We start from the raw sequence: 23,419 nt of genomic DNA on the forward strand, positions 1-23,419 counted from the left end.
AACCTTCAATATGAACTCTGCTATGTATTTACTCTACTTTAAATGTTTCATTGTAGCATGGTTTAACTTTAAAAGCGGGGTTGAAAACTGCTCGGGGTTCTATTTTGAACACACCGAGACCGGAAGTCGGCTTCAGTTAGGCGCGCGTGGTCTAGAGCAAGAAGCTGGAGAGAACTTCTACCCACAGGTGGGAACTGTCACTCAGGTTAGTTGTAATTAACTTATTATCGGACCAAATTGACTGTCGGACTGCTAGCTTACATGCTATACTTTAAATCACGTGTTTTGACTGAACTTTGTTCTAAGTTGTTGTTAAAGAGAAAAGTCGGAGCGAACTGAGTTGATATGATTAATGTTTTAATTATCTCACATTCTTATACACTTACGTGTGTAAAAGACACATACGCCATTAACATATATATATATATATATATATATATATATATATATATATATATATATAAAGACTGGCTTTTAAATGCTCATTATTGCAACAGTCCGTTTGACTGAACTAATGTTTCAGTTTGAAGCGGAGCCAGAACATTTCCTAATGTTTGGCAAAAGGTGATTGATAATCATTAACCTGATAGTAACTAAAAGGTCTTAACTGCTCCAGGTGCAAGTAACGGATTTTGTGTGAAAGCGCACATCTCCAAACAGCTGCACGAGGGAGAAGCTGCGTGTTTTTTTTTGTTTTGTTTTTTTGGGGGGGGGGGGGGTGTAAGAAAGTGAGTAAAACTCCTCAATGCCCTGTCAAGTTAAATACATGATAGGATTTTTAATGACACCCTGTGAGTCTCGCTTCTGTAGCAGTGGCTTAGCATTGACATAAAACTGTATTAACGCTCTTTTTAAACATGAATGGTGTCTGAAGGTATTTAGGATGAGCACCCTTGACCTTCCCCTGTAGTGACACTACTGCAGGCCAGTTTTGAGGTGAAAGGTGGTTTTTCTCTGATTGGGTAACATCCATGAACCCATGCTGCTTTCACTGGGTCCCTTAACATGCCCCCACCAACACCTAAAGTACAGTATCGCCCTCCTTTCTGTCAGTATGTGCTTGTTATATCAGCAGGGTCCTCAGACTTGATAAGTCTTTGGGTGGAGTAACCTCTCAAATGAGGCGGCTGGATGAATAGGCAGATTAAAGAAGAAGAAAAATACCACTTTAACCCTTAAAACTCTGAGCTGCGCTGTGTTGGGTCTCCCTGTTGTTGTTTTTTTTTGTTTTTTTTTCTTTTGTTTTTGTTTGTTTGTTTGTAGAAGCTGAAGCTTTTAATCCCAGTCAGCATCAGACATGATGTTTGTCAGCTGTCAGATTCTGAGGCTAAAATGATGTAAAATGAATGTATGAATAGATTTAGCAGCATAAAGACCAGAAGAAGAAAGCAGAATTTATTACTAACAGAACTTTGTAGAAATAACACACAGATCAACAGTGACCAAACCTTTTCTCATCTCATCGTTCTCTCAAGTCTTTCAGGAGAAAAAATATTGTTATTGAAACAAACACACAACAGAAACTATTTCCATGTTTCCACTTTTTCCTCATTTCCAGTTATTCCTGCTGCTATTTACCTGCTATCCTCACTAAACCAACTCCAGCTCAGCTGCTTTGTGGCGCCACCGTGCATCAGAAACGTCTTCTTGGCTTTATTCCAGCCATAGAGAAGCATTATTTTTCTTCTTTTCACACACACATAGAACTTTCTGCTCACTGGTTGATCTTTGGCTGCTCCTGATTGGACGTTATCGTCAATCTAAGCTCTCTGATTGGTGGAAAGTCTGACAGGAAGTGGCTTCATCATCATGTCCAGGTCTAAATAGAGGTCTCTTAGCAACATAGTAGTGATGGTGATGTTTTTATGGTGAAATGTGATAAATAATGCTGTTATCATAGATCATTGTGGATTTACCAGATAGAGTCTCTGAATAAAACTACATTTAGTGGATGGATTGTAAACCTCCTGGACGGGGTAGAAATGCTGGAAAACTTCCGTAGATCAGCTAAAGGGTAGCTATCCATCAGCGGGGACACAAGTTGTTTAATGTAAGTTTTTTGCCATGTAAGAAAACATCTAAAACATTAACAACCTCCAGCTTTGACTTATTTCTCACAGAAACTCACCTCTCAGCTTAACTTCAAAAGGAAAAAAACATTCAAACCCTCACCTTTGGTCATGAGCTGTGGGTAGTGAGCAAAAGAACAAGCTCGCGAATACAAGCGGCTGAAATGAGTTTAAGGCTCTCTCTTAGAGATAGAGTGAGAACCTCTATGATCCGGGAGGGGCTCAGAGTAGAGTCGCTGCTCCCCCACATCGAGAGGAGCTCAGGCATCTGGTTAGGATGCCTCCTGGACGCCTCCCTAGTGAGGCGTTCCAGGCATGTCCCACCGGGAGGAGACCACGAGCAAGACCTAGGACACGCTGGACGGGCTACATTTCTTGCTGGCCTGGGAACGCCTCGGGAACCCCCCAGATGAGCTGGTGAATGTGGCCGGGGAGAGGGAAGTCTGGGCTTCCCTGCTGAAGCGGGAAAAAAATGGATGTGCAGACCGGACAGGATTTTAGTGCCCGACCTGCCTTCCAGTTTGTCTCCTGCTCTGTAGGCTGCATCCCGGGCTTTTAGCAGGGACCGAACTGTGCTGTCCACCCAGGGTTTCAGATTGGGGAAAACCGGGATGGTCTTTGTGGGTTGGACATCATCAGACAGCATGAACATAGGACAGCACAGACAATGTGTATTCCTCCACAAAGACCATCACGGTTTTCTCCAATCAGAAGCCGTGTATTCAGCCGTCATGCATCTGGACCTTCAGCTGATCCATCTCCTGTTGGCCAAAGCCTCATCAGAAATGGTCTCCATGGAAACGTGGCTGTCAGGAAGCCGTTCTTAAGGAAGGGAAACGGGGTGAAAAGGCTGAGGTTCGTCACATAATGAGTGGCAACAGGTTTAATGGAGGAATGGATCCTCCCCAGAACCAAGACCTCAAATTTACTGAAGCAGTGTGGGATAATCTGGACAGACAACAAACAAAATCTATTATATTATCATTTATATTACATTTATTTTGAAGTAGTGCTACTTTTACTTGAGTACAAATTTTGGCTACACTACCCACCTCTAGATTTGGTCAAATCAAATATTAACTTTAGAGCTGAACAAAATGTTTTAGTCTCATAAATATTATTTCCATTTATGTTTGTACATTTCGTACAGTAAATTGCAACAACTCATACCTCTAAATATATAAAATAATGGAGTAATGCAGAATAGTTTAGCACAGTACTGTGCTATGATACTAGTTGAGATTATTTTCTTGTGCTTTAACAAATGTTTAACTATTGCAGCTGTTGCAACACAACCAACCAGCTTTAGCTCCCCTAAGGGGTTTGGGGCTCAGCACAGTTTCACCTTTGGCCCAGCTGATAAAACATGCTTGCATAACTTTAGGTTTTATCACTGACTTTCTCTCCCTGAGCTGACTGGGTTCATTTAATCCATCAGGGACTGTTTTTAGATTGAGAATAATTTCATAAACAATAAAAAATGTCAGGACAAAATGTTGTTGTTACTTTTCAGATATTCTTTAAAAGACTGAACTGATGACATCAAGCTGCAGTGATTATTGGTCTTAATGAGGTTATATTCCACAAACCAGTGAGTAGGCATGACAACTGTGCAGTTTTCCTTTTATCAGCTTATATCTCACCACATGTAATCATCTCAGCTGACCACACAGGGGTCAGAGGTCACTGAGGCGAAGGTGAGACCACCGAGCTGCTGCATGACCCTGTTCGATACCCACCGCGTCAGGAACTGCATACATACATTTGTTTCTTTTAAAGTTTAGGAAACCCGTGTGAACAGACCAAAAGACTTTTTTTTCTCATATATGCAAATAAAATCCTAAAACTGCACAGTTTGCTCCCTCAATTACACAACTTCCTGTCTCAGGTTGTGTCTGGATAAGTTGATTGTTTAAATGTCACCTTTGAGACAATCACATTGACCGTCTTCTGTCAACCAGCCAATCAGAGCACTCCCTAGTGCCAGTGTGACCTTTGATTGGAAGACTAGCGGAGGTCATACATCACCTTTTAACAGTCTGGTCTGAGTGTTTTATGTTGGTCGTATACGAGTGTTTACTTTTGGTGGTTGTGAAGGTTGCTGCAGTCTAAAATAAGTGTTCCATCTCATCCAGCTGCTTCTGCTACAGGTTAGTGTGGATTAAGTTTTAGAGAAGAAACAAAGAGGAATCCAGAAAAAGTCTTTTTGTTGTTTTGCTGTGTAGCAGTGATTGACTCAGTGTTACACAGGCTTTTCTAGTTATGTATGTAAACACATGTAAATGTCATGTAAAGCCTTCCTGCAGTGGGAAGTAGTTGCTGTGTCAGTTGTGCTGATTTTCTTTCACTTTTAAAAGCTAATAACCAATGAGAAAATATAAATAAATAGTGTTCTAATCAAAGTTTTGAACTATAAACTATAAAAGTTTAAAAGTTAAAGGGGTGCAGCCTCATGCAGTTGCATGAGTTGGGTGGTTTGCAGACTATCAGATTACAGAGTGAGGGTTCCTCCTCAGAGGTATTGCAAGTGAAAAAGGGCGTCCCCTAAGGTTTGATGCTAGGCCCATTATTATTCACTATTTACATAAATAATCTTAGACAGAATATTCTAAATTCAACTTTTCATTTCTACGCAGATGACACTGTCATTTACTGCACAGCCCCCACTCCTCCTGATGAAACATCAACCCAACTTCTGTCTTTTATAATTTAATAATTGCATATTATTGCATAAAATGATATTTTTAGCTGCTGTTATATGTCATTAATAATATCCACACAATTCCCTTTTTCCTTGCAAGAATCAAACAGGTAAAACTCACCATTATAACCCAGGAGGGGAGGCAGCGACACAGCAGCCAGTGTGGCCCGTTCAGGATCAAATGAGGCAGCCATAGCATGTGCTCATTTTAAGGTCTTAATTTCTTATATTTCTGTTTTTGGTGTCTGGACATTTAAAAGGATTGATTGTGCTTTAGGAAAATAGAAGCACTGGACTGATTAATACTTGGATTTGGCAGCTTCTTGGTCATAAGGAAATCTCTGATTTTAAGGTTTAAGTGTCTAAACGTAGTCCCTTCTTGCTTAGTTCAGTCAGCCTCATGCTCGCTGTATGACCTGAGGAATGATGGATCCCTGTTGAGTTTTAAATATTTTGTGTTACATGAAGATCATCAGTCTAACTTCAAATTTCAACTTGGTCTTGATGTTTTCAGAGTTTGATGTTTGAGTCTTCCACTGAAGTCCTAATCTTCTGGTTTCTCACCTAAAGACAACAGACTCAGCTTTTAATCTGTTTGTCCTTAAACAGCACCTGTAGTTCTGAGAGGATCATTACGCCTCCACCTGCTGAACTTGTCCTGAGAAAGTCTGTTAAGTATATGGCATTTGATCTAAATTATATGGTAATATGAGCGACAGCTCGGCGAGTTCGCCTGCTGTTCATCTGCAGTAGAATCAGGACTGTGTCACGGATCTGAACCTGAAACACAGCTTTGTTTTACAACAGCCTGATCTGAGAGCTGTTTCCCAAAGTAATCGAATATGATGGTTTATTCTCAGGATTTTGAAGCAGTCTGTTATGTTATATCTTGTCAAACCAAAACGCACCCACACGGCCCAGATGAAGCTAAATGAAAAGAAAGTACACCCTCTTTCAATTTTAAGAATTCACATTCCAGGTCAAAAAATATATAAAAAAAACAGAAAAATCTGATCATTACCTGGCTTTAATTTGGATAAACAAACCCTCAAATAAACATGGGCTATGATAAAATATATCATTACCAAAAACTGAATATAGAAAGCAGTGTGTAAAAACTAAGAATGCTCTTAACCCCTTAGTGCTTGAATTTATTTACTCTATAAAAAAAAAACCAGGGTTACAGTAAAAACAAAAAGGAAAAGTTAAGACAGTTAAAGAAATAAAATACAGTTAAATGTTAAATAAATTGATAACAATAAATGAATAAAAATAGTCAAAGATAGATAAAACAAAATAGAAATAAATAGAAAGAACAACATAAAAAATACAATTAGATATTAAAATAATATAAATGAATGCATAAATAATAGAACATTAAAAAATAGATCAAATCAAATATTTTTGTAATTGTCATTGTTATAATCTGTGTCATATGTAGCAGCTATGCAGCATTTTCTCCCCTTAACGCTGAAACTCTGCTGGTTCTCCGGCGCCATCGCTTACATCATCTCCAGCTTCTCAGCAGCGTAGTGTGTAGCTCTGTGGGTAGATCGTGATGGATAGCTTACCCTTTAGGTCAGGGTTCACCAACTCCAGTCCTCCAGGGCCTGGAGTTGGTGCAGGTGAATGGTAAATGGACTGTTCTTATAGTGTCTTTCCAGTCATGGTGACCGCTCAAAGCACTTTAAACTGTCAGAGTCAGAGGAAGCCTGGAATCGATTCACCGACTTTAAGGTTGGTGGACGACTGCGCTTCCTCCCGGGCAACAGCTGCCCAGGTATGTTGAATGTTTCCCTACTGCAGTGGTTCCCAAACTGGGGGGTGCGCCCACTAGGAGGACTCCATAGTTATGATGGGGTGCAGCTAGGCTAAATAAAACTTTTTGCACTGCTAGCAAAACATGGCCTAATTTGTACAAGTACCAATGGGAAAACAATGATGAATTAAAAACAGACAAACAAAAAACAAACAAGAAAATATGGTGAGGCATGTCTCGCTTTAGCCCTACCAGGTAAAGGTCAAGTACTGGTAATGATCAATGGTGGGTAACGAAGAGAGACCACAGTGTGTTGTATGTCTCCAAATATCAGCATCTGGCAGCATGAAGCCAGAAGAGTTACAACACCACTTTGGGACGTCTCATCCTGAACACAGAGAAAAACCTATTGATTGCTTTAAAAATAAACTACTCAATTGTCGAAAATAGCAGCGTTGTTTTACTAAAACAGCATCTGTCTAATTAAATTCTCAACTCACTTGAAGTAGTTGGCAGTTTCCTGGTTTAAACACCTTTATTTATCATTGTTCATTCCCCGACTGCCACTGACACGGTTTTAACTATAGCTCATGAAGTAGCTGCCAATAAACTAAAGACTATTTTGTGGCATATTTCTTTGTATGTTTCTTTTTAAGCATCGGGTAGTGGAATCGGGGGTGCTTGACATTACCCTGCAGAAGGAGTTTGGGAACCACTGCCTTACTGCAACATACCTGATTCAAATAAAATGGATCTCCAACAGCTTGTTGTTAAGTTCTTCACAAGTTTGTTAATGACCCATTCTTTTGAATCGGATATGTTGTGGTGATCCTTGCTTTAGGTGAACTATGGATGCTTTTCAGGCATTTATATACCTTCCAGCAGGTTTACAATCCAGCCACTAAATGTGGTGTTTATTTCAAGCAGCAACGTCGGCCGATAAAATGTGAAGCCTATGCGAAGTGCAAAAAATTGCAGTTCCCCCCTCGTCCACTAGGGGCTGGCTCCAAAACAGAGCTAATCCCCATAGACTCCCATGTAAAAAAGACCAACTTCACAGCAGAAATAAACATGTTTAAAACCTGGTACAAAAATCCATTTTAGGATTAATAGGTCAACTTTACCTTCATGACAACTGTGCGGGCGGTGAACTTTTTGCTAAATCATCCGTTTGGATGTTATTTAATCTTGAAATTCAACATAATTAGGGGCGTGCCCTTTTGATTGACAGGTATCCAATATCTGCAGCAAGAAGGGAGAGTGTAGCACGACCGTGGTTTTTAGCCGGCTAACAGCTCACCTTAGTTTTAGCCCGCTTACCTCCGTTAGCTGGTTAGCTACCATTAGCTCCAGGTTAGGTCAGTTAGTTCTTAGCTACAGGCAGCTCAGAGTTCGATCAGTGTCAATCATAAACCCCCACCTTCACAGTCTTCCTCTCAGCTCCACCTCTTTGCCCATTTTTGGATTTTTCGGGAATGACGACTCTGCCAAGATGGCAACGATGGGAACGCCCAACGAGCTTCAGCTTAGCTCTTCAGAAACCTACAGGTGACGTCACGGAGGCGTTACTCGGGTGTTACTGGTTTACTCATAGACCATATCTGGTAAATCCACAATGATCCATGATAACAGCATTAAACACACACACACACACACACACACACACACACACACACACACACACACACACACACACACACACACACACACACAAAGAAAACAGGTGGACCAAAAATAGCCAGAAATGACTTCTGGTTTAAGGTACCATTATAGCACCAGTCCATTTAGTTTCAGTTTTAAATGAGGTCTGAATTGTTTAAATAATTTCCTTAAGAAATGTTTGAAAGTTTTAATTAAATGTTTGAGAAAATGTCGTGAATTTATATTACAATGCAACCTCCAGCAGACACTGATGTGAATTTACATATCTAAGTAAATAAAAATATTCTGAATAAAGATTTTGTCCAATTAAAACTTCAGGAATTGACTCTGAAAACCATAATTAGCCCTCAATATAAACTCAGACAATGAACGCTCATTTAGATGAGGAAATGACATTATTGGCCGTTATTATATTTTTAGTTGCTACAAACCCGGTTCTACCTCCTGGACATCAGTGTGTCGGCATTTCCACTGTAAAGACTGAACATCCCTGTTTTTCTTGCTCTCTTTAGGGCTCCTCCCAGCCACTTTGTTAATATAACACTCACTCACCCTTGTAACCCACCTGAGGTGAAGACAGCACTGCCCAGACCACAGCAGCAGCATCATGCTGAGCCAGGACTTCCTCCACAAGCTGAAGATGCCACATTTGGATGATATCAGCCAGTTCATCAGGACCGCCCCCACCCCCATGTTGGTCAGCATGGGGGCAGTGGCTGCAGCAGCAACCTACTACCTGGCAACACGGCCCAAGGCTCTCCCGCCCATCTACAACCTTGACATGCAGTCTGCGGAGGTCCCGGTGAGTTAAAGTGCAGGTCTGTGACAGATTGACTACATCTAACTGTGCTTGAATGAAATCAGTGTCAGCAGAAACAACTCTAAGATGTTTGAATTGTGTTTAGAAAACAGGATCACATGTGCACTTCGCTGCAGGTGAAGAGCAGGGGAGAACGCTGCACGTCCAAGTTCTGTGTCATTTGTGTCAGAACAGCTGGCTTTTCCAGACATGATTAACGCTTGGATTCAGGATTAATTCTCAGCTTTTACAGAGGAGGAGACGGGCAGCAGCTCAGACCACAAAGGTTCAAATTATCAGAAAGTTTAGGCTCATCCAGGAACTGTGCCTGTTTAATGACCACTTCCAGGTCTTCTGGAAGCTCCTACTTCAGGCTGAGCAGGCAGTAATTTAACAGCATGTTTGAGAAATTTCAAACATGACTCATAAAAACGAGAGCCGATGTACTGCTGCCAGTTATACAATGTCTGACAGTCTCATTTTTTGAGATCTGCCAAAACTTTCTGATAGGATGCATTAAAGTTCACTGAAAAGGTTAAAGAAAAGAAAGATGGGCATTTTAAGCTATTTTTTAAAAGTGATTTTTAAGCAGATTAATCAGACCCATAAAAAGTGAATAGTGGCGACGTCATTAATGCATGCTTCCACCCACAGATGTTTTTACAGATTGTTGAACCAGGACTCTTTCTTTTTTGGAAAGACTAAACCTGTGGCGGATTCTTCTTTTATACCCAATTATGACACCCTCACCAAGTAGATTGTAGATTTTAGAATTTTCTGCTTTATTTTTATTTTATACTCTATTAACCCTTTATTTTTTGCTGCAAGCTCTTTATATTAATGGTTGATGGCATCAAATGTTATATTTGTTAATATTATATTGAATGAATGAATGAATGAATGAATGAATGAATGAATGAATGAATGAATGATTTGTGTCTTGAAAGGAAAACACGCAACATGAAATATAATTGTTGAATATTGCAATGGTAGTAATACTTAAACATGCTGTGCTAATCTCAGGTGTAGTACTCAGGACTGTATAAAAGGACCTGCATGTTGATTATATTGCAGTTACTGTCAGTGCTTTTGTAGCCTCCTTGCTTTATTTTTGTTTCCTTCATCAGGGTGGAGATTTGGCCCGTCAGTCAGTTCTGCTGAATGGAGACGGTTACCTGACACACATCTATGATGATGCCAGAACAATGTATGACTTCTTCCTCAGAGGCGTCCGAGTCTCCAGTAAGTTAAAAATAATCAATATTCACATCAGTTTATCATTTCAGCTGCAGAGTGACTGCCTGACTCAGAGCCTGTTAGACTCTGTAGATGAAGAAGCCCTCTGCTTTATCTCTTGTATGATTTGAACAAGAGCATCTTCTGCTTAACCTGAGGTTGTCTTTACCCTGAAAGTTTTGAGCAGCCTTATGAGTCAACAGATGTGTTGCATGTCAGCAGCACAGATTAGCAGGACACAATACGCACCGAATGTGCAGCAGGGAGCAGATTTCAAGCACTGATCTTTCATCTTCCAGAGAACGGCCCCTGTTTGGGCTCCAGGAAACCAAAACAGGCTTACGAGTGGATGTCCTACAGGGAGGTAGGAGTCGCCCACTCAACGGTGTAGCTGCAGGAACCACAAACAGCTGTTTTTAATAGGTGTGTGTGTGTGTGTGTGTGTGTTAGGTGATGGAGCGAGCAGAGAATCTGGGTTCTGCATTTCTTCACAAAGGCCACTCCAAGACCGGCGACCCCCACATCGGTATTTTCTGTCAGAACAGACCGGAAGTAAATACAAACTTTCTTCAGTTTTATACGTTAACTTTTTACTTTAACAGTTTCACTTTTTACCTGACCTACCCTTTACTTAAACTTTTTACTATTTACTTAAACTTTTTACCCTTTATTTAAATTTTTTACCCTTTACTTAAACTTTTTACTATTTACTTAAACTTTTTACCCTTTATTTAAACTTTTTACCCTTTACTTAAACTTTTTACTATTTACTTAAACTTTTTACTTTTTACTTAAACTTTTTACCCTTTACTTAAACTTTTTACTTTTTACTTAAACTTTTTACTTTTTACTTTTTACTTAAACTTTTTACTCTTTACTTCAATCTTTTACTCTTTACTTAAACGTTTTATTCTTTACTTAAACTTTTTACTTGACCTGTTAAAGATCTCAGAGGACGTTTTTTAAATAAATGGGTTTTCTGGTTTTCTCGGCTGTTTTTGATGCATTAAGCTTGTTTGTGTGTGCAGTGGACCATCAGTGAGCTGGCGTGTTACACTTATTCTCTGGTGTCCGTCCCGCTGTACGACACACTGGGAACCGAATCCATAGCCTACATCATAGACAAAGGTACAACATCAAACTGGAGACAGACGGTGGATGATGTTCAGCAGAGTTATGACCATCTGTTCTCCGTCCTTTCAGCTTCCATCTCAACCATAGTGTGTGATGTAGCAGATAAAGTGAGTCTGGTTTTGGACTGTGTTAAGGATACAACGCACTCAGTGAAGACCATCATTGTAATGGAGACCCCCACTGCCGGTCTGATTGAAAGGGGGCGGCAGGCTGGAATCCACATCCTCAGTCTGCAGGAGATGGAGGTCAGCAGGAGGGTTTTGATTCATGTTATATGCACATGTTTGGGATCGAGTGTCTGTGTTTCCTGGTGAGGCCGGGAGGTAAGCAGACTTTAGTAGGTTGAGCTAGGCTGACCTCGCTTCCTGAAACACAGAAACGATGAATGAATCAGTTCTCACTCCGTCTGACTCTGTCAGCAGCAAAGTGAGCTGCAGACGTGTTCACAACTTTTCCCCGTCGATGCAGCTCTGCATGTATATTCATTTGTTATGTTTATTATAATAATATGTTGGACAAACTGTAACTAGGACTGTCACCATAGCAACCCTTCATCTCTGAACTGATGAGTCATACTAACTCTAAATACAACTGAAATCAAAACAGACAGTCTGAGCTCATTTTACCTGTGATTGGAAAAGTAATATCACTTAGTTTTAACTGGTGTGATTTCAAACCCTCTGTGAAGTCTGAAAACACAACGTGAAGGAATTTAGCAATTACTGAGTTTGCTCAGTGATAAACAGAAGAAAATAATACAGCTGTGTTTTAAAGGCATACTTATATTAAGTTAATATGATAACATAATATTTGATGAATGTTGCTGAATATATATAAATAAAAGAATTATATATATATATATATATATATATATTTTATATATAATACATTTTTATTTTGTACCTTGTTTTTTCTTGTCCTGTTTGCTACCTTCCGTGTTCATTCCAGCTGTTTTTTATTCATCTTTTTGTTATGATGACTTTATTTATCTCGTCTTCAGACTCTGGGGAAGTCCAACCATCAGCTGCCAGTTGTGAGTAAAAGTTAGTTTTTAATCACGTCTTTAGTTATTAAACGATAAAAGGCTGTAGTGTGGTGTTCTTTCCTCCGTACCTTCAGCCTCCCCGACAGGACGACATGGCGGTCATCTGCTTCACCAGTGGAACGACGGGTAACACACACAGCGAGCTACACCGGATCATATTTCCATCAGTATCAGAAGTACAAACGGTGTGTTTTCACTTTCAGGACATCCTAAAGGAGCCATGTTGACTCATGGGAATATTGTCTCCAACTGCTCAGCCTTCCTCAAGCTGACGGAGGTGAGGAATAAACACCAGTCGATGTCCTGCTGTCTTTTTCTGCTGTGTATGGTAACTGGATGTGTGTCTCCGTCCTTGTGTTGTAGCTTTGCTGTCCGCTGTGTCCCAGCGATGTCCACATGTCCTACCTGCCCCTGGCTCATATGTTTGAGAGAGTAGTCCAGGTACGTTCCAGCAGTTTCTGTCATCACCTCTCACTAGAACGTCTTCCTTCATTTACCCTAAGAACTCCTCTAGATGTCCGGCGTCCCTTTTCCTTCCATCACCAGCGTCTCAGGAGCGGTGGTGTGTAGCTCTGTGGGGTAAATGTGATGGATAGCTACCCTTTAGGTGATCAACGGAAGTTTTCCAGGCATTTCTATTCCGTCCAGGAGGTTTACAATCCAGCTACAAAATGAGACTAAATCAGAAATTTAAAACTCATTTTATGTTCAGGGTGTCACGATGAGGTGTGGGTTTGCAGACAGGACCAGGCAGGAGGCAGGCGAATGAAGGCGTCACACGGTTTACATGAACAAAGCAAAAAAAATAAACAGAGAAACAAAACCAGGCTGAGGGCAACGAGAGACAAAGCAACAATGACGACCTGGCAGAGAGCAAGAAAAACCAATGGCTATACACTGAGGAGGAGAACTAACTAAAGAAGGAGCAGGTGGAGCACAGTAAGACCAGAGGCCTGCACAACGCAGTTGGAGTTTCTCTTATTCAGGTAACTTCAGGGTGAACCCGGGGTTTTCTGTACTACAAAGCTTCACTTCTCATCGAGTCATTCACCATGGTAACGTACGCTGAACAGCTAACCTACGCCGGAGCAGGCTATGTTCTGGATCAGAGCTCAACAAGTATAAAAGCGCCATCTCCTGACCTCTTGGAAGATTTTTAGAAGATCCCGTTGACGGTCTGCGGATGGTGAGAGGAGGTTTAGGAGAGAAAAGATAATGAGCTTAATAATAATTCTCACACAGGCAGAACTGCAGAACCATGAATTCATGGAACCACAACTACTCGTGTGGTCAAGGTGAGGAATTAATACTCCAACACAAACTGGCTCGGAGCCTCTAAAGACCTCAATGGAAACTAGAAGCTCTGAGAACGCAGACCTCCACCAAGACATCTTCATTATTTTCTTTATTTTTTAGCCAATGATTGTGGGCATTATTTTTGAGCTAGAAGCTCTAATGGCACAGTCATCTCAATCTCCCCACAGTAAAGAATCCTTTAAAAAATCTTGGATCCAGGTGGTGATCCAGATCTGTTCCATATTTAACCAAAATCCACCCATAACTTTTTAAGTTGTGTTGCTAACAGACAAACGTTCGTACGTCTTGACGGAGGTTCTACATAACAAATAAAGTGAGGAAGCTCAACCTGAAAAGTCTGCACCGTAATAAAGTGAAGTCCTTTTATATTGTCTGATTAATTAATATTGTAAATATTTCATTAACAGCATTAACAATTTTCTGCCAGCGTTCCTTCCTGGCTGTTGCTACGGCAACAGTGCTGCTTTTTGCCTGTTTGATGACTTGACATTCTTCTTGATCTCAAGGATGATGGTCTGCTCCTCCATGCTGAAGTAGCTGCTCTGCAGGTCAGATTGGTCAGATGCTGCAAACTCCGCCCGTTTTATGGGAAACCCTGGGTTGAGTTACCGAGTTGATAACCAGCTTCGTCGTACGGCTTATCCCGATCCTGAATGTCTGGATAAGTCCACCCAGGTAACGGAGAGATATCCGGGTATGTTAACCACGCTTCGTCGTACAGGCTTCAGGTGTGTGCTGAACAGGAAGGAAACTCAACAGGATACAGAAGGGCCTTGCTCAAGAGCCCACAGTGGGTCCCCTCTGTTGGCACTTCGTGGACTTGAACCCAGCCTCGTTAGACCTAAGCCCACCTCTGTCACCACTAACACCCCTCATTATGAACAACCTGAATGTTCTAGAGAAATAAAATAGTTTCAACAATATTTAGCCTCAGTTACACATTTATAAAATTTAGTCATTTCATTCACGTATGCAGCATAAATATGTGTACATAGGAAAGCCAGCTGGAGGAAAAAGTGGAAACATGGAAATAGTTTCTGTTGTGTGTTTGTTTCAATAACAATATTTTTTCTCCTGAAAGCCAAGACTTGAGAGAACGATGAGATGAGAAAAGGTTTGGTCACTGTTGGTCTGTGTGTTATTTCTACAAAGTTCTGTTAGTAATAAATTCTGCTTTCTTCTTCTGGTCGACCTTTATGCTGCTACATCTATTCATACATTCATTTTACATCATTTTAGCCTCAGAATCTGACAGCTGAGAAACATCATGACTGATGCTGGCTGGGATTAAAAGCTTCAGCTGCTACATGAACAGAGTAAAAGTCTTGGATTTTTAATGGTTAATGTTTTCTGTGTGTGTTGGTTTTGTGTGTCAGGGAGTCATGCTAGTGCAGGGAGCCAGGATCGGCTTTTTCCAGGGGAACATTCATCGGCTGGCAGATGATCTGAACGCGTTAAAACCTACCGTGTTCCCCGTCGTCCCGCGACTCCTCAACAGAATGTACGATAAGGTGGGTGTTAGCGGATGTCTGCATGACCTGCTTTTATCTTGACTGCGTCATAGTGAGTTTGCTCCGAGCCTTCACCTGCATGTCTGCAGATCTTTGGGCAGGCCAACACCTCTGTGAAGCGCTGGCTGCTGGAGTTTGCTTTCAGGAGGAAGCAGGCGGAGTTAATGAAAGGCATCGTGAGGAGAGACAGCATCTGGGATCGGCTGATCTTCAGGAAGGTCCAGGTATGCAGAACCTGCACCTTCCAGCGGTGCATCTAACACCTGGAAACAAGCGCGAGCAGCATAAAGTCGATGTTCATTCTCCACTCTGTGGTGTACTTATTAGTTTCAGTGCAACACACTGTTTACCATCACCTGAGCACATTTCATCCTTAACTTATTTTCAGCCAGTGTGCTGATGTCCCACAGTAAACATGAGCTGAATGAATTCTTTAGAAAAATGTTTTCAATTTATTTTCAAAGACATGAATTGAATTTTTTATTTCTAATCCATTCTGGCTCCATGCTGCATCTCCCTCATGTGGGGTCTTGATCTGCATGCACCATAGATTTAGTCTGAAAAGGTGTAAAAACAGAGTTAAATCAAAGGCAATGATCTAAGATAAGATTTTAACACCGAGCTGATGCAGTTAAGGGTTGAAAAATGTCTGGAAATGTGATGTAAGAAGGTGATGTGCTGCCCTCTACAGGCCCACCTGGGAGGCCGCGTACGTCTCATGATAACAGGAGCAGCTCCCATCTCTCCCACCATCCTGTCCTTCCTCAGAGTAGCTTTGGGCTGCCAGGTAACATTTACTCCATGTTCATCATCATCTGCTTGTGGAGTAAAAAGTGAAGTAATCATCTTTCTGCGTCTCAGTTCTATGAAGGTTACGGACAAACGGAGTGCACCGCCGGCTGCACCATGACCGTGCCCGGAGACTGGAGTGCAGGTAACCCGTCGCTGCCGTGAAAGTGATGACAGGAGTGATGTGTCAGAGAAACAGGAAGTAAAGGTGAGGTCGTGTCAGCAGGTCACGTCGGAGCTCCTTTACCCTGCAACTGGGTTAAACTGGTGGATGTGGCGGAGATGAACTACCTGGCCGTAAACGGAGAAGGAGAGGTGAAGCACCTGACGAGCAGAAAGCGTTACATTTTCTCCATGTTAACACTCAACATTCACATACATGTGCTGGTTTTCAGGTGTGTGTGAAGGGTGCAAACGTGTTCCAGGGTTACCTGAAGGATCCGGAGAAGACAGCCGAGACTATTGACGGAGACGGATGGGTTCACACCGGAGACATTGGGAAATGGCTTCCGGTTGGTTGACGTAGATTTTAAACAGTCAACTCCATCACAAACAATGTCAACAAAATGATTCAGATCAATAATATCTTCAAACTGATGCCAAAACTACTGATGAGGTCTGAAAAACTAAGAATAAAACATCACTGGGGAACAGATCTGGATGGGGAATCTGGTCTTGATACAACACCGGCTCCCAAGTGGAACCACTTCCCATCCCTAATCCTCACACATCCACCGAACTTGGTTTAAATCTAGTTCTCCTTTAATCTGTGCTGATGTGTTGGCAGAATGGCACGCTGAAGATCGTGGACAGGAAGAAGCACATCTTTAAGCTCGCTCAGGGGGAGTACATCGCTCCGGAGAAGATAGAGAACATCTACACCAGGAGCGGTGCGGTGGCGCAGGTCTTTGTGCACGGAGACAGTCTGCAGGTGGGTGGAGAGGACCAGGAGGACTCGGATTTATTCTCTTTTCTTTGAAACACAGTGGAATTTTAATGTATGTATGTATGTATGTATCTGCAGGCGTGTCTGGTAGCAGTGGTGGTTCCTGACCCGGACTTCCTGTCTGGATGGACTGAGAGGATGCTGGGGCTGCAGGGCAGCTACCAGGAGCTATGTGATAGAGCGGTAATGACAGCACACAGTTAACAAACACACATATACTTTTAACCTGTTGGTAGCAGACCGGAGAAAATATGTGTATTTTACTCAGTCTTCCTTCTAAGTACCCCCGCATGTCACACACCGCTGGAAAGCTCAGATTCATGAGCTGTGAATGATGTATACCATGCAGGCTAAAACCACACCTGTAGCTTCAGTAAACACTTATTTCAGACCAGCCACGAATGCAGTTTATCGTTGAATCCATACTGTACTCCAGTAGCAGATGATGCTGCAACATAAACGCTCCAGTAAAACAGTTGCTCCACAACACGCCTTTATCCATAAAATACGGTTTAGTTTAAAGCCTTTAAACACAAGTAAAACTCTTCTGGAAACAGATGGTTTAGGTCACATAGTATGAGAGACCTGACACTGCTTTGTCTCAGTTTTACACAGATTGTTTTCACATGTTTCACATCATGGCAGTCTCCATGGTTACCGGTCTTACCTTCTTTCTCTTCATGAGAGCCTGTTGTTTCTGCCTCCTGTCTGAAATGACATGTCCAGTTTAAATGGGCGGCGTGGCTCAGTGGGTAGAGCGGTCGTCTTGTAGCCTGAGGGTTGCTGGTTCGATCCGTCGCCTGTCGAGTTCATGTCGAGGTGTCCCTGAGCAAGACACCGAACCCCTAACTGGACCTGATGAGTCATGGTTGAGCGCCTTGCATGGCAGCTTCCGCCATCAGTGTGTGAATGTGTGTGTGGTGTAAAGCGCTTTGGGTAGATTGGGTAAAGAGCTATATAAATACACACCATTTTACCATTTTTTAAATGAAGTAAATCTCCACAACTACCAGGGCTGCATGTATAACCCTGGTCTCTACAGAAAGCTGAGACATGTGAGATTATACAGACGTGTCAGAATCAGGACACGTTACTGTGTCAGAGTAAATTCACCTGGAACACAGTAGAAAATGTAAAAGAAAACCACTTTACTTTCAGAGTAAACCAGAAGATAGCAGCTTAATTCATCTAGGATCAAGTTTATTAATCCTAGGAACGAGTAAAGTAATCCTAGGAATGACTAATGTAATATCTGATGAGGAGCTGTGCTACAGTAGAAGGTAAAAAGTGAAGCTGAGCAGGTTTCCAGGTGTTAATAGAGGTGTTACACAGGTAAATATCTCAGGAAGCCATCGACCGATGATGATGATGATGATGATGATGGACACCTCTATCAATGGTCAGAGTCAGGAGGATCCAGGGATAGCCCCACATTCACCTTAGAACCACCATGAGGATCCAGAAGTGAACCCAAGATAGTCTCTGATAGAACGAGTGAATCCTTCACTGTAAAATCTCCTTCATCTCCATGGAAACCAGCAGGACCTTCATGGTTCATGTCAATCAAAGGCAGAGTCATAGAAGAAACATAAGCAGAGTTTTTAAAGCTGGAATCAAACTTTTCACCACAAACAGCAACAGTAAGACCTGGTTTCTGGTTCTGGCTGCTAGCTCCAGAGTTTCTGTCCCACCGTGATGAGACAGACGTCTCTGGAACCAGCAGAGTCTCTGCTGTCATGTGACTCCTGGTTTGTGTGGAGAAATGAGCAGAAGCTCTAAAGTGGACAGAGATGTTCTCCTGGTTTCTACATTCACATAGAACTGCTGGGGTTTGAACTGTGTTTGGTTTGGATGCTGATGCTTGGTGGAGTTTTGTAGCTGAGTTTCTTCCCATCATGTTGCTATGCTACATGCTAGCACTGCTGCAGCACCAAATCAGATTGATGGGTCAACATGCTTGGGCAGCACTTGAGAACAAGATGTTGTAACAAAACATTTAATTAGAATCCTGTGTTGGATCAGGGAGACATCTAAAACCCTCGAGGACCAGAGCTGAACACCCGCGAACTAAAGGGTTCTACCATCTCACTCTCCATTAGTCCAGACCATCCAGTGTAGCACGGCATTCATCAGTGAATAAGAACATGAGTTTTTATGTATTCTATATGTTTTCTACTCATGTTAAAGAGCAGCTGCAGTGTAAGACTGATTCTTACCACATGGTGTTTCTTACCACTGACTACACACCTGAGTCAAGTTTCACACAGTTTATATGAAGCTTGTGACTTCGTGATTTTTAGTTTTCATTTCATTATTCTTCCCTACGTGTGCAGGAAGTGAAGGCAGCCATCCTGGAGGACATGCTGCGGCTGGGGAAGGAGGGAGGCCTCAAGTCTTTTGAGCAGGTGCAACTCACATAGAGCTCCATCGTGTAAATCTGTAGACCAGCACGGGCGTCAAACTGACTTTAATTCAGGGGCCACATACAACACAATTTCCTCTGCAGTAAAATAAAAGCATAATAATGTATAATTAACATAAACTCCTTCGTTTTTCCTTTGTTTTAGCGCATAGACTTACAAGATGTTTACAGTTAATGAACTATCCTTTTAGAAAACATCAAGTCAAGTTTCTTTATAGTCAGTTCACCATTTGTCAAGTTCATACAGAGGATGGAGACACCTGTTCTGTAAACATCCACACAACTAAAACAAAACAAAATGCTAAATAAAGTAATAAAGTCTTATCTTATCTTATCTTATCTTACCTTACCTTACCTTATCTTACTTATCTTATCTTATCTTATCTTATCTTACTTATCTTATCTTATCTTACCTTACCTTACCTTACCTTACCTTATCTTACTTATCTTATCTTATCTTATCTTATCTTATCTTATCTTATCTTACTTATCTTATCTTATCTTACCTTCCCCTTACCTTACCTTATCTTACTTATCTTATCTTATCTTATCTTATCTTATCTTATCTTACTTATCTTATCTTATCTTATCTTACCTTACCTTACCTTATCTTACTTATCTTATCTTATCTTATCTTACTTATCTTATCTTATCTTACCTTACCTTACCTTACCTTACCTTATCTTACTTATCTTATCTTATCTTATCTTATCTTATCTTATCTTACTTATCTTACTTATCTTATCTTATCTTATCTTATCTTATCTTATCTTACTTATCTTATCTTATCTTATCTTACCTTACCTTACCTTACCTTACCTTACCTTATCTTACTTATCTTATCTTATCTTATCTTATCTTATCTTACTTATCTTATCTTACCTTACCTTACCTTACCTTACCTTACCTTATCTTACTTATCTTATCTTATCTTACTTATCTTATCTTACCTTACCTTACCTTACCTTATCTTATCTTATCTTATCTTACTTATCTTATCTTATCTTATCTTATCTTACCTTACCTTACCTTACCTTATCTTATCTTATCTTATCTTATCTTATCTTATCTTATCTTACTTATCTTATCTTATCTTATCTTATCTTATCTTATCTTACCTTATCTTATCTTACTTATCTTACCTTACCTTACCTTATCTTATCTTATCTTATCTTACTTATCTTATCTTATCTTATCTTATCTTACCTTACCTTACCTTACCTTACCTTACCTTACCTTACCTTATCTTACTTATCTTATCTTATCTTATCTTATCTTATCTTACTTATCTTATGTTATCTTATGTTATCTTACCTTACCTTACCTTATCTTATCTTATCTTATCTTATCTTATCTTATCTTATCTTATCTTACTTATCTTATCTTATCTTATCTTATCTTATCTTACTTATCTTATGTTATCTTATCTTATCTTATCTTACTTATCTTATCTTATCTTATCTTATCTTATCTTACTTATCTTATCTTATCTTATCTTATCTTATCTTACTTATCTTATCTTATCTTATCTTACTTATCTTATCTTATCTTATCTTATGTTATCTTATCTTATCTTATCTTACTTATCTTATCTTATCTTATCTTACTTATCTTATCTTATCTTATCTTATCTTATCTTATCTTATCTTATCTTATCTTATCTTACCTTACCTTATCTTAAGCGGGGGTTTAATACATTAATAAACATTATGAACATGACATTTTTTGAGAAAAATAAGTGTAGTTTCAATGTTTTCCCTCAGTTACACATTTACATAATTTATTTGTTTATTTTATTTATTCAGTTTATTTTTTATTTTATATTTTCAAACAACATTTGTAAAAATAAATACATCTCTGTATATAAAATTATAAAATAAATTGAATTATTTAATGAATTAATTATTTAAAAGATATATTTGATTTATACAATTAAATTTATTGTTCAATAAATTGTTTTAATCTGACTAAATTAAATTTCAATTAAATTAAGTTTCATACTTTTTTTGTCCAATTTTTAAAATTTATTTATAAAATATTTATATATTTTTTGTATTTGTTTCTTTACATATGTACACGTTTCTGTGTACTTTACAACCTACAGATCACAATTCACTACAAAAATCACTCAGCGGGTGTCTGGAAGAGAAAAATCCAGTATTCCACATGATGAGCAGAGTAACTTTTACTGATCTAGAAGTTATTTTAAATGTACACATGTGTACATTTGTACACGTGTGTAGTAATCCTGACCACCTGAACGCTCTTTGAAGTCAGATTTATTAAGCCAGAAGGATAAAAACCAGTTTGAGGCAGACTGGAGGAGAAACCTCTAACCTGCTCTGCCATCGTGTTGTGTCCTTCAGGTGAAGGCCATCCACATCCACACCGAGCTGTTCTCCATCGAGAACGGCCTGCTCACCCCCACCATGAAGGCCAAGAGGAACGAAATGCGCCAACACTTCAGAGCCCAGATAGACGAGCTGTACGCCGGCATCAAAATGTAGCACGGAGACGAAGGAAGGAAGCAAATGAAAGACGAGACATCGTCAGAACGTCAGATATCTCAGGAAATAAACACTACACAGATACACACATTTTTACCAAGAGGCTTTACAGACAAAAGGTTCGACTAATCACAGACAAATAAATATGAGGAAATATTATAAACAACAATGAAACACGATAGCAGACCAAACTAATATAATTCAGAGTCAGTCTCAGGTTAACAGTAAAGAACGGCTTCCTCGCCTCCTGCAGGCTCGAATCAACTTCAGTCCCGGTGAAAACTTCCAAATATGTATTTATCTAAATGATTTTAACCCTTTAAATGCCAGTCTGATGATGTTTTCTCCTAAACACTGTGTCACTTAACTGCCATTTAAAGGGTTAAAATCATTTAAATGATTAATATTTGGGATTTTTTTTTAATTAGGACTTATTATAGTATTTTGAGCAAAAAAAAAAAAAAGTATACAATCTTTGTAATTCTTTTATAGAAGTTGTTAGGAGATGCTTTTTTTATGTCCTTTAATGTCCCAAAAGGTAAAAAAAAAAATACAATAAATTTGATATAAAAAACAAAAAACAAACAACATATTTAGTATATTTGAAGACTGATCTTTGAATAAAATTTCCAGCCAGCGACAAACCTATTACATAGAAAATAACAGCAACATCGTTTAACTAAACTGGCATTTAAAGGGTTAAAATCATTTGAAAAGTTACTTAATTATTAATAATTAAATATCAAAATTACCAAATATAGTTTTGGTTAGGACTGAAGTTGATTGAAAGATATGAGTAAATAAAAAGTATATATATATATATATATATATATATATATATATATATATATATATATATATAAATTAATGTCATTTTATCAGTGTTTTTGGGAGAGTTGTTCCTCTAATGACCAAAAAGGGTAAAACAAGCCAGTAGTTAATGAAAAATATTAAATTAGTTAATAAATAATTTAATAAATGGAATAATAAAAGCTTTCTAAATAATTTATGACAGATTTAATGAATTATTTAATTCTGTATTTATGGCACTTTTTCCCTTCCATACAGGCCAGACTTCACCTGGAGAATCTAATTCAGTTAAAAGGCTAAAGAACCTTTTAGAAATCACATCCAGATTTCTGACTTCATGGAGCCCAACACAAAGCAGATTTATTCATGCTTCCATTTAAATTAGGAGCCTTTTATTGATTATGTTTCTACCATTAATCTTCTTTTTTTGCCTGATTGTATTCACAGTGGTTTCAAGGTGGTTTCAATCCATCATCTTTTTTATTAATTTGTTGTTCTCTTAATTTATTTATGATGACAACAGGAAATGAAAATGTATCCTAAATTAATTAATTTTACCTAAATTATATATATATATATATATATATATATATATATATGTGTGTGTGTGTGTGTGTATGTATGTAAAACTGGAAATAAACGCAAATGTTTAATTTAAGACATAAATTTAATGCCATGTCATACTTTTGTAAAAGATTTAATTAAAACGTAG

At 39.4% G+C, this 23,419-nt stretch overlaps 1 protein-coding gene across 3 annotated transcripts; it reads left to right on the top strand.

Moving 5' to 3' along the window:
- Positions 1-112: 112 nt before the first annotated feature.
- On the top strand, positions 113-22,277 carry LOC121643133 (long-chain-fatty-acid--CoA ligase 1-like). 3 transcript variants are annotated; one of them, XM_041990380.1, is made up of 21 exons: positions 113-205; positions 8,704-8,993; positions 10,118-10,232; positions 10,526-10,590; positions 10,677-10,778; positions 11,255-11,354; positions 11,430-11,605; positions 12,361-12,393; positions 12,480-12,531; positions 12,609-12,682; positions 12,769-12,846; positions 15,099-15,233; positions 15,323-15,457; positions 15,925-16,020; positions 16,095-16,167; positions 16,249-16,337; positions 16,418-16,534; positions 16,810-16,953; positions 17,047-17,151; positions 19,302-19,373; positions 21,757-22,277. In XM_041990380.1, the coding sequence occupies exons 2-21, from the start codon at positions 8,799-8,801 to the stop codon at positions 21,895-21,897; spliced, it is 2,097 nt and encodes a 698-aa protein (XP_041846314.1). In that variant the 5' UTR covers positions 113-205; positions 8,704-8,798; the 3' UTR covers positions 21,898-22,277. The 3 variants fall into 3 exon arrangements, with proteins under 3 accessions (XP_041846314.1, XP_041846316.1, XP_041846315.1); XM_041990382.1 differs by having other exon boundaries at positions 151-187; XM_041990381.1 differs by lacking the exon at positions 113-205 and adding an exon at positions 4,140-4,219.
- Positions 22,278-23,419: the final 1,142 nt, after the last annotated feature.

Source organism: Melanotaenia boesemani, chromosome 7 (assembly GCF_017639745.1).
Source record: "Melanotaenia boesemani isolate fMelBoe1 chromosome 7, fMelBoe1.pri, whole genome shotgun sequence".
NCBI classification, from domain to species: domain Eukaryota; kingdom Metazoa; phylum Chordata; class Actinopteri; order Atheriniformes; family Melanotaeniidae; genus Melanotaenia; species Melanotaenia boesemani.

Coding starts and splice junctions, on each gene's coding strand:
- LOC121643133 (XM_041990380.1), top strand. CDS start 8,799: ATGCTGAGCCAGGACTTCCTCCACAAGCTGAAGATGCCACATTTGGAT. Junction 10,233..10,525: donor CAGAGGCGTCCGAGTCTCCA/GTAAGTTAAAAA, acceptor TTCATCTTCCAG/AGAACGGCCCCTGTTTGGGC. Junction 12,683..12,768: donor CCTTCCTCAAGCTGACGGAG/GTGAGGAATAAA, acceptor CTTGTGTTGTAG/CTTTGCTGTCCGCTGTGTCC.